Here is a 12,424-nt window from a genome sequence, read left to right on the forward strand (position 1 = left end):
ATCCTTTATAAAGTGAGTTATAAAAAAATTGAGTATTGGTGACTAAAAAATAGTAAAATAATGTTGAAAACAGTTAAAAGTAGAACAACTGGATGAACCTGCTGCCATACTGATAGCGAAAGAATACACTGAACTGCTTTTAACTATAGAAACGTTAACACGTACATGCGATACGTGATACTGCAACAATACTTTACGTCAACGTAGCTCAAAAAATAAACCATACTAAAACTGCAGCAGGTGAAAGCAGGTGTAATTATTACACAACACTTGAAAGTACACAGATTGTGTTCTAGGAGTATTTCATAAAATATGTACGTTTTACAATAAAATATATTTTCGGAGCGGTATGACTCACCGCATGTCAGTGGTTAAAGGTCAAAGTGGTCAAGTCAAACAAATATCCCCACCAGCCTTGTCCTATGGTTTATAGTTATGGGGCTGTACTTGTGAGAGTACCTACGCTTGCTTTCAAAGAGTCCCAAACCGAATACTCAGAAACGTAGTCAACGTTCCATGGGCTATCCGCAGCAAAGGCCTACATCGGGAAATTCGTATAACAACCATAAAAACAGTGGCAAGGATAACGAAAACCGACTCCACAACCATACAAAGAGGGAAATGTTAGAACTTTTGGATAACCAAGCCTAATCCGCAGGCTCAAACGCACCAAAACTTTTGAACTTGTATGATAGTGATAGTAATAGTGATAAATGTATAAGAGTGTCAGTTGGACAGTGAAGCTAGCCGCAATAATGAAGTGTGCAACAATAATTATTAGATTCTAATGTGAATCGTTGGGAATAACTAGAAAAGTACAGTAGGAGTTTGAGTTAAATATAAAATCTTGATTAGCTTTAGGATGAGAATTTTATTATATAGGTACGTAATAAAAATAAAATATTTTTTGTCTTTTTTGTATTACGTTCTTTATATCTGAAGAAAATATCGTCCACATCAGAAATCGGATCCCGGTTTGTATCTTTTATTGAAAGTTTTTTTATTTTTAAAGTGCGTTGTAGCTAATATGATAAACTTCTTTTCTTCTTCAGTGCCTTATCCGCTCCGGATGTTGGCAATCATCAAGGCTATCATTGTTTTGTTGACTGCTCTGCGAAACAGCTCCGCGGAGGTTATCCCAAACCATTGTCGGAGGTTTTTCAACCACGAGATACGACGGCGTCCCGGTCCTCTCCTGCCAAATATTTTGCCCTGCATGACGAGTTGAAGAACTCGATATTTTTCTTCGTTCCGCATTACGTGGCCAAGGTACTCAAGCTTACGTTGTTTTACTAAATTAAGCACTTCTTTTTCTTTTGTCATGCGCTGTGGGACCTCAATGTTGGTGACATGGTCCACATAAGATATTTTTAGTATCCTCCTGTAGATCCACATCTCAAAGGCTTCAATCCGCTTTTCAGTCGCTTGCGTCAGTGTCCAGGCTTCAACTCCATACAGTAGCACTGGAAGAACGTAGCACCTCACTATCCGCATCTTGGTTCCCAAACTGAGATCACCGCAGCACAGCAAGGATCTCAGCTTGATAAATGTAGACCGTGCCATTTCAATTCTGGATCTAATCTCTTGAGCGTGGTCCCATTGTGAGTTGAGGGTAGTTCCGAGGTAAGTGAATCTGTCGACTCTCTGGATCTCTTCGCTATCTGCCATTAGTGCCCCGGGATCTAAATTTACACGGCTGACAAAATAAAATAAAAATCTGTGGCTAACGGACTCGCATCCAAGATATTTTTTCACACACATACACACACACACACACACACACACACACACACACACACACACACACACACACACACACACACACACACACACACACACACACACACACACACACACACACACACACACACACACACACACACACACACACACACAACCATGAATTTAGTTTTCTTAATATTAAGGTTCAGTCCGTATGTTACGCTCACAGTTCTCACACGGTCTAGTAAGGCCTGTAGATTATTGATGTATTCACCGTTCACTCGGATTCCCATCTCTAGGTTTGTGAGGACTTCAGTAAAAATTTTCTCAGAGTATATATTGAAAAGAGTCGGCGAGAGCACACAGCCCTGCCTTACTCCTCGCATGATCTTCACTTGGTCGGTCAACTGGTCTTCGACCTTGACTTGAGCACGCTGCCTGGTTCCAGTATAAATTCATGATGATCCGAATGTCCTTCTCATCTAATCCTACTCTTTGTAGGGCGGTGACCATCTTCTGGTGCTGGCAACGGTCAAATGCCTTGGCGTAGTCAATAAAACAAGCATAGATAACACAACCAACATCGCGGCATCTCTGAAGTAGAACTTGTAAGGTGAAAAGTGCTTCACGTGTACCCATGGAATCGCGGAATCCAAATTGCATTTCACCTACATTTTCCTCGCATTTCTTGTAAATTCTGGCATGTATGATTTTAAGAAAAATCTTAAGTGCATGACTCATAAGGCTGATAGTCCGGAAATCTTCGCACGTTTTCGCAGATCGTTTTTTTGGTATTGTTACAAACGTTGACAAGAGCCATTCCTCTGGAATATTACCTGAGTCGTATATGGCGTTGAACAGTTCAGTTAACTCCTTCGTGCTTACTTCACTCATCACCTTAATAAGTTCGACGGGTATTTCGTCCGGACCTGTGGCTTTACCATTCTAATGGGGAATTCTCACGACGAGGTAGAGGCGCGTGTTGAAGCGAGCTTCAAGTGGGTCCTAATTTAAACGTCGGCAAAGAGAGATATAATACACTGCGCGTCGTAGAAAACGGGCACCCTAAAAAATGGGTTATTTTTGATGTCGCGTATCTCCTTAACCTGTTATCCGATTTAAGTGATTTTTTAAATATGTTATAGCCCTATTCTTTGTCAATATCCCTGTAATAATATTTTTGCTAAGCAGGTAAATTTTCATTGTATACCGGGTGTACGAATCAAACTGTGTTTTTTCTCAAAGTTCTCAACACCCTGTGGAATATTCTAGCCTTTATAAAATACTGAAATTAAATCCCGACTATAGGCTCAGGTTTTCTGAACATTCCGTTTTTTGATTCATTCTCTTATGTTGGACAATACAAAAGTTATGTACTTTTACAACTAGTCATGTTCTTCATCAGTATAGGTTGTTTGTAAATAAGTACGACAAAATTTAAGGGCAATTCTGCATAAAAAAATAATGATCGTTTGCTTTATAAACTTATGTCCGCAAATGCTTCGTTTACGAGATACGGGATGTTGATTTTTTTTTAGAAACTGACGATTTATTTTATTGCCCTAAAACCGGTTGAGATATGCAAATGAAATTTGGTAGGTTCTAAGAGGTAGTTATTGCGAATTTTTTGACTTGCAATCAAAAATTTTATGTTCACTATTGGCGTGCATACGGGTAATATGACCGATCATATTACCCGTATGCACGCCAATGGTTAATATAAAATTCTTAATTGTATGTCAAAAAAATGTGAAATAACTACGTCTTAAAACCCATCAAATTTCATTTGCATATCTCAACCGCTTTTAAAGCAATAAATAAATCGTCAGTTTGTAAGAAAAAATTCAACATCCCGTATCTCGCAAACGAAGCATTTGCGGATATACGATTATAAAGCAAACTGTCATTATTTTTTAATTCAGAATTACCCCTTAAAGTTTGTCGCACTTGTTTAGAAACACCCTTTACTGAAAAAGAACAAGGCTAACTGTTAAAGCACCTAACTTTTGTATTATCCAACATAAGCGAATGAATCACAAAACAGATTGTTGAAAAAACCTGAGGCTATAGTTGGGTTTTAATTTCAGTATTTTATAAATGCTAGAATAGTCCAGAGGGTGATGCGAACTTTAAGAAAAAACACATTTTGATTCGTACACCAAGTATACAGTGACAGTTTAGCTGTCTAACATAAATATTATTACAGGGATATTGACAAAGAATAATGCCATAAGATATTTAAAAAATCACTTAAATCGGACAACAGGTTTAGGAGATACGCAACCTCAAAAATTACCCATTTTTTAGGGTGCCCGTTTTCTATGACGCGCAGTTTATATATAATAGTGGAAAAGAAAGAGAACGCAGATACCCTACAAGAAGGTAAAATTAGTAATATTTACTTTGTGATAAAATGTCCCGAATATGTCCCGAAGAATACAGGCAACCAAAAAGTTGACCGCCCTCAGTGGTGGAGATAAAAATATTAGTTGGTTTTTTTAATTCTCACAATGATAAAAATTAGAACAAAACGTAGTTTGACCATAAAATTACCACGCCACTGATCGTACCCTCGGCTGACGAGACATCCACACTATCCACAGGCTAATAAATTTTAGCATTTGGTGTTATTTTAAGGGTCATAAATAACAAATTTTGACAGAAATTTCTCTATCTCTTCTTGCGTTTAATCTTTTTCACGTTGGGTTGAATCCCGTCTTCAGTTTTTATCTTTTTCTGTTACATTTTTTTATTTCACTCATAATGTCGCAACACGCTCTGTCAGTTTTCCTCTTTAGACTGTTTTAAAGCCGCTTTCACCTCGCTTTCTAGTATTGACGGCCCTGTTATGCAATTTATTTATGGGAGGTTGCCTCGGTAGTCCCAAAAGAGTTCTTCGATGTACATTTTCCAGGTCACCATATGATAAACAAAAGGGCCGAAATATATTTACAACATCACAAAAAGATAAGGTGTTGCGACATTTTTTTTTACAAACGTGAAAGCTTTATAACAATGCAATTCAACATTCTAAGTATATTTTTCGTGACTCGATAAAAAACAATCATAAATATAAAATGGTTTTTGTTGTTGTTTTTTAAATGGTTAATAATTAAACCGTTCATTCACTCCACGCAAAAAAATTATTCTCTCTAAAATATAGGGAGTATTTTTTATAAACGGCTCTTTACAATTTTGTGCCTCTGATTCAGTGAAAGATAAAATTGTGGTTTTTAAATTAAAAAATGGATGGTGTTTATCTCTGCTACAGTACACTTTTTTAATTTGTAACCGATGCGAGAAGCAAAAACAACATTATTCTGGGATATTATTTAATTTAAAATATATAAAGCTCGTAATATGTATATGGCTCATCCCATAAATCTTAAAGCGATAATACGCGTAATGGCAACAGACAATGAAATACATTAGCATTTTATTTTTAATCCAATGGAGGGAAAACGACTTATTAAAATATTTATGTAAATTATTAGCCCAAATTTTTACTGATGCTTTACCCACCAATACATGATAACTGACGATTTAAAAAAAGGGAATAGTAGGGAAGTCTAGTAAATATTTACTCTTTTATATTTGTGGCAGGTCCTTATGCAAATATGGAAATCTTTTTTTTTTTTCAGTGTCATATTAGGTCTCCCCAACGTTGGTAATTACATTGGCGGGTTGTTCATGGTCTTCATTTAATCAAAATAGTTGTCTGCCACAGCGTATTCATGTCCAATAGCGAATGTTGTTGAGCCATGAGATCTGCTGCTTTTCAATTATTTCTCTGCGTCTCTCGATTAAACATTTCATGTCAAACTAAATGATTATGTGTATCGATTTCTTCTAAAAACATGCCATATCGCTCACTGAGTTCTATAGTAGCACAATCGCAAAAATGAACTTATGAGATAATTGACTATGAAGTTTCATGACATCATAAAATATCATCCAAAATTACCATTAAATGGATAAGAGATAGTCAGAAGAAACCAAATACTTGATAATGAAGGGTTAAATATTACACTTTTTTCCATTGAATGAATTTCGAGAACTTTGATATACATATGCCAGTACTGAATTCAAGTTTTTATAGTATGTTTGGCAAAGGTGGTAGTAAGTAGTGCCACAAAGGGTTCATAAAATAAACTTGTTTTATTTTTCAATTTTTTAATCATGTATTTATTCGCATTAAAGATATACTATATGAGCACAACAATATTTTTCTTACTAATAACTAAAAAAGAATCTTAAAAATCTTTACAAGAATAAAACCGTGGAATGTAAGTTGATGTAAAATTCACTGTGGCTTTTAATAATTGTATTGGATCGAATAAGATAGATTAAATCTTTATACTTTTTTCTGGCAGTTGGAATTGTATTCTGATAGACCCTATTAATTCCAATATCTTTAAAAGAGAATATTTTGTTGGGATTTCTGGTTCGTATATCTTTGAATTAGTTGACGGTTTTAAATTAATAAGATTCTTTAAAGGAAGTTTTATAGGAAAATTCCAGGATTATCCTTTTCGACTTTCAGTATTGAAACATCGCTTAACTTAAAGCCTTCTGCCTAAAGATCTAAAGTAATACCTAAAGTCGAAGTGAAAAAAACTTTGCACACTCTTACTTTTGTACATTGCTTAACAAAATAAAAAGCATTTTTATTGGTTCTTCCACCACTCTTTGCTACATTAACCTGTTCCATCAATGCTATTATCTATTTTCGCTGCTTGGAAATGTCTCCCAAATCTCAGTAGATAGATAGATAGATAGATAGATTTATTTAACTACTTTACAAAAAAAAATTGTTTGTAGCAAGTCAAAATTACAAAGTCAAAATAAGGAATATAAAAATTACAAGGTATATAAAATCACAAGGTATATAAAACAGAAATATAAAACACAACTTATAAATATGTATCACAAACAAGAATATAGATTAACAAAAAATATTTTGTGTCACGGTAAGCATTTCAGTAGATGTTCTGCAATGAGTCATATATTCTTCCGAGCAATAAAAGCAATGTTTCAACAGATACCTTTTTATTACTTTTTTGAAACTGTTACAGCTTAGCTGTTTAATATCTTTTGGTAAAATATTGTAGTAGTTATAATTAAGACAATTTTTATCTGAAAGACGCAATCTAGAGCGATTTGTTCGTAAATAGTGAGAGTATCGCGTATTGTGAACGTGAACATCAGACTGCTTTGTTAAATGGGACCTTTTTCTGTGAATTTCAGTCAGAACTTGATATATCAACAGAGTAGGTAGCGGCATAATTTTTAATTTGATGAAGAGAGGTCGGCAATGTTCCAGATAACTAACCCCTGCTAAAATCCGGATAGCTTTCTTTTGCATCCTGAAAATTTGAAGAGCATTTGTTGAATTGCCCCATAAGATTAATCCATAGCTTAGGTGTGAGTGAAATAAAGAAAAATATGTCACCTTCAATGTCTCAAAGTTGACAACCCTTGCTAGTTGACGAATAAGAAACAATGAACTAGACAGCTTCGCCTTTACTTGTGAAATATGAGCCGACCAGTTCAATCGATTGTCTATGGTTATTCCTAATAGTTTAGCAGTGTCTTTGTCATCTGTATCGCCATGTAAACCACTTGCAGATATAATCAAGTCCTGCGTTTTTTCAGTATTGAGTTTTAGTTTGTTCGCAGCAAACCATGTGCTAGATTTACCAGAGACTTCCTCGTAAGCCATTTTTAAATCCTCATTTTTATTACCTGATATTATGTATGTCGTATCATCCGCAAATTGTACTGATTTGTACGGAGATATGAAATGAGGCAAATCGTTGACATATATAATGAATAAAAGAGGTCCCAAGACCGAACCTTGTGGGACTCCATGTTTTACGGGTCGAAAATCGGAGAGATAACCTTTAGACACTACAGCCTGGTGTCTACCACATAGGTACGAAGAGATAAGCTTAAGAGGGATACCTCTGATTCCATAATAGTTTAATTTGTGGAGCAAAATGTCATGTGAAACGCAGTCAAAAGCCTTCGACAAATCGCAGAGAGAAATTGCTATGCGATTGCCACGTTCAAGCCCCTCAATCACCTCGCTCACAATATTATATACCGCGTTTGTAGTAGAACGAGCACTTCTGAATCCATATTGCGAGTTGCTAAAATAACTTTTAGACTCAAAATAAGAATATAATTGTTGTTTGATCACCTTTTCAATCACTTTCCCGAATGTAGAAACAATGCTTATGGGTCTGTAATTGTCAGCTTTCGAGGAATCACCTTTTTTATAGATAGGTAGTACCTTTGAGTACTTTAGTGCTTCTGGAAATACTCCAGTTGATAAAATTAAGTTAATAAGATGAGTGAAAGGTGTTAAAACTATTTGGTAAGTTTCTTTTAAAATTTTGCTATTAATTTCGTGAACGTCCTTACAATTGGAATTATTAAGAGATTTAATTATTTGAGAGATCTCATCTTCCACAACGGGTCGGAAACAAAAGGACTTACTCGGGGAAGGATAGTTTCTGTAACTGAAGAGGATATCGTTATTAATAGTGGGAAGGGATGTAATTATATTCTCTGCGATTGTAATAAAAAATTGATTTATTTCGTCTGGAGATAGATCTGGTTGTACCGAACTGGATCTTGTATTGCCTCTTTCGAAGTTTAATATTTTCCAGCAGTCTCTAGGTTTATTATTGGAGTTAGTAATAAAACCAGAGTAAGCCGACTTTTTAGCATTTTGTAACTGCCGATTATATTCATATTTTTGTTGTTTATATAGTTTGAAAATATCGGGATCCTTAGTGACATCTGCAATGTGTTTAATGAGAGAAAGATTAGATCTGTAAGACCTTAATTCGTCATTAAACCATTGCACGGGTGTTATTTTAGCAGTTTGTCGTACTTTTTTTAATGGAAAAAACTTTAATATTAAGTTGTTATAAGTTTCAGTTAAAAAGAACATCAAGACATCGGGATCGTTATTGGTGTCATAGAAAAAGTCCATCTTTGTACTAGCTAGTGCATATTTAAGCTTCTGCAAACCAGAAGAAGTAATAGACCGTTGAAGTGATTGATTAGTGTCAACAACTTTAAGATCAGAATCAATAGATATAAATTGTGCTCGATGGTCAGAGAAACAAGGTTCAAATACGCCCACCCTGTAGATATTTTCAGAAAAGTTAGTCATAATGTTATCGATGCAACTACTGGATTGAGATGTGATTCTAGTATAATCGTTTATCGTTATTTCTAGACCAAAAGACATTAACAGATTTTGAATATCATAAGAAGAGTCAGATTTAATTTTAAAATTTATATTAAAATCCCCAAGTATAATCAGTTTGTCTGCTTTGTTAAGTAAGAATGCTATAACATTCTCAAAATTCACCAAGAACAAGTCACAGTCACCATTACCTGATCTGTATACAGTTAAAACATTGGTTCTCATTGAAGGTATATAAATTGCACAAAACTCTGGAGTTTGCTCTACGTTATATTCATTTAGATTAAGAGAAGAATACATAAGATTTTCTTTTACATAAATTGCAACGCCACCTTGCTTCTTTTCAACCCTACAGAAAAAGTTAGCTAGTGAAAAGCCGAAGATGTTAATTAATTTTAGATTTTCTTCAGTTTGCCAGTGCTCTGAAAAACATATGACGTCATAGAACTTTTTATCCGCAAGAAAAGCATTGATCATATCGACTTTATTTGATATACACTGTAAATTGACATGAAACATGCTTACCGTGCCTTGTTGAATTAGGTTATTTTGAAAATTTGATGGAGGGTTAACGGTCGTTTCTTCATCCTTCATTTTATTTGAGTATGTGTTGGACGCTTCATAAAAAACCTGCTTACATAAGAGCCTACGGGCCATAGTTTTGGGTCCATCGCTAAACCAAAATGTTGTTCAAAAATTGAGACTTTAAAGGATGAATATATGTTGGGATGCTTAGCCGTTAAGGACGTACATATCACTTCTGGAAAGTGTTTTTCTAACATCTTCTTAAGATTATCTGCCGTTGTATGCTGGTTTACCCTAGTAACATGAAGATGACTAAATTTTGGGACACCACTGATTTCAGAGTTTTCATTATTGCCAATAACAATAGGTCCATTCCTTCTTTTATACCTAACAGTTTTCCATTCTTGCCCATTATTATTTGGAACTGGAACCGAATTTTTACTCTCAGTATTTATCAAATTCTCATCGTTTGTTAAATTAATGATATCTGAACATTTTGCCTCCGTTTGTATTCTTAAAATATCAGCTGATAATTGTTTATTATTTTCGATTAAGGAAACAACTTGTTTATTTTTATTGGTACTATTTTTAAATAGAGTTTTTGTTGGGGAACTCCTTTCTTTATCAACAACTAGACTTTCATTTACAGCAACATTTTTTGCGGGTGTAGTGTTTTCGTTTTTTGGATATATTTTACTGCTAGACTGTTTCGGTCGTTCAAAATTTGGGTCTCTGTTTGAATGGTTGATTGAATTCGTATTTTGTTTTGTAGATGGCGACTGATCAGCTATTTGCATATATTTAAATAAATCTAGTTGTTCCTTCAATAAATTTATCGTAATTTGTTGAATTGATATTATTGTTTCATTCTGATTAATAATTTTCTTTAAGTACCTTATTTCAGTTTGTCTCGGATCCTCATCGTCAGCCTCACTATCCAAGGTTTTGTTTGGTGGATCACTTAACCTCACACTCTCCTCACAGCATATAACTGTCTCATCATCGATATATTTGATCGATTTTAGTTGCTTCAGGCAGCCACTATGGGATAACGTTCCACAATTCGCACATAATAGACCACTTTGTGCAACTTTATAACACTTTTTACAACACTTAACTTCCGAGTCGTAAACACGACCGTTCTTCTGAGGCGCCATGTTTTGAATTCGAATAGTATAACTACACAAGGCTCTTTAACTGATCTGGCTGGAACATCTATCTTCCTGTTGTAGATTAAATTATTCAGGGTTTCTGAGGTGTTTCATTCGGTTTTATTATCCCCTGAGAATGTTTGACTTTCCTTTTTTTGTTTTTTTCTTACATTATTCTCCTTCTTACATTTTAAGAGAAATAAAAGAAAAAGTAAACCTATACTGACACAAATTTGTTGTTTCATGGCATAAAGTAAATTATTTGAAGTAAAGTAAATTATATACTGACACAACCTTATATTTTGGTGATATATGTTTTCGCCAAAAAAAGAATTACATGCTGGCACAACTTTTAATGTGCTGGTATTTATAGACTAAAATGTAAAATATTTTTATTAAAGTTTATAAAAATTAAAAAGTGACATAACTTTATTTTTATTTAAATGTGCCGGTATTCCATGTACAAGCAACACAAACACACCGAAAGTCGACGCCATACTAAAATACATATATGTGGTTCCGTTATACAGGTCTGGATCCCGTGTATGAAAAAAAAGTTGATTAATAGCAAGCTGAAAATTTGTTGCTTAAGGGTGTCTAGTCGGATAAACTTTGATATATGGGAACACTGGAACAACGGCACATTTATTTTGTCCGACAGAACAGAATTAAACTCTTCGAACAGAGATTAAACCCTCATGCAAAAATCAGACCGGTATTTATCACCAAATGGGCGTTTTAATGAGTGGAACATGTAGAATATGTCAAATGACAGGAATTATGACAGGTGATAAATAGCATTCTGATTTTTGCACGAGAGTTTAATCTCTGTTCGGAGAGTTTAAGTCTGTTCTGTCGGACAAAATAAATGTGCCGTTTTCGTGGCGTGACCCTTCCAAAGTTTTAACCTGTTCCACAATTAAAACTGCTCCTGTTCCAGTGTTCCCATATATCAAAGTTTATCCGACTAGACACCCTTAAGCTATTAACAAATTTTCAGCTTGCTACTAATCAATTTTTTTTTCATACGCGGGATTTAGACCTAATAGTGCTGCCGCTCTAGCGAAATAGAGGTAAATATGCACGTGGTACAACTCTTTCTACGGGATTCTATGCAAACTACGTGTATGCCGGTTTCGTTCAACACTAAAGTGAAATTTCGTGATTTTTAAACAGTGATTATTACAAATTATCATTTTTTGAAAATGTGCCACTATAGAAGTCAGTAAGCGATATATTATGGAGTTTTTATTACCTTAGTTGTTTTCAGTAATTCATAATCATTATTTTCTCTATTCAACCCATTCACAGACACTATTGCATATGCAGACACTTACAAAGGGAAATAACTCTCTGCATATGCAGTCGTGTCCGTGATGGGTTACATTGCTGTCCAGAGTATATGGAGCAGCCTTCTATGCAACTACTTTTCAAACGCCTCTAGACGATTTTGTGTGCTGACCTACCGACAAGTAACAGAACAATGCGTACAACTTCTGCCGATGAGACTGCTGTACTAGTCTCTCACCATGATCCAATTACAGCGTCCAGAACCATTCAAAATGGCCTGCCAATATCTAAAGTTGGTTTAAAAAATTTAAGATAAAGGCGAATGAGAGTAAATCCACCCACGAAACATGAAAAACAAACATATCCAACAGTAATTCAGGATGGTGCGCAGCCCCCACCTAGGAGTACCTAGGAATCTACCTTGATAGGAGATTAACTTTTCAAAAGTATATTTTCACAAAAAGAAAACAACTCGGGATAAACTTACAAGAAATGTATTGGATCATCGGCTGTA

At 34.9% G+C, this 12,424-nt stretch overlaps 1 protein-coding gene across 1 annotated transcript; it reads right to left on the minus strand.

Annotated features, from left to right (window-relative positions):
- Positions 1–433: 433 nt before the first annotated feature.
- Positions 434–10,626, minus strand: LOC126885421 (uncharacterized). Its single transcript, XM_050651991.1, has 3 exons — positions 10,364–10,626; positions 8,018–9,617; positions 434–538 (listed from the first exon to the last, which is right to left on the minus strand). The coding sequence occupies exons 1-3, from the start codon at positions 10,624–10,626 to the stop codon at positions 434–436; spliced, it is 1,968 nt and encodes a 655-aa protein (XP_050507948.1).
- Between the last annotated feature and the right edge of the window lie 1,798 nt (positions 10,627–12,424).

Source organism: Diabrotica virgifera, chromosome 5 (assembly GCF_917563875.1).
Source record: "Diabrotica virgifera virgifera chromosome 5, PGI_DIABVI_V3a".
NCBI classification, from domain to species: Eukaryota; Metazoa; Arthropoda; class Insecta; order Coleoptera; family Chrysomelidae; genus Diabrotica; species Diabrotica virgifera.

What these genes read in the sequence shown, in the direction of transcription:
- LOC126885421 (XM_050651991.1), bottom strand. Translation starts at nt 10,626, where the DNA reads ATGGCGCCTCAGAAGAACGGTCGTGTTTACGACTCGGAAGTTAAGTGT. An exon ending in CCGAGACAAACTGAAATAAG is followed by an intron (nt 9,618 to 10,363) that starts GTACTTAAAGAA and finishes ATTTTGGTTTAG; the next exon opens with CGATGGACCCAAAACTATGG. An exon ending in AAGCACTAAAGTACTCAAAG is followed by an intron (nt 539 to 8,017) that starts GTACTACCTATC and finishes TTCCCGATGTAG; the next exon opens with GCCTTTGCTGCGGATAGCCC.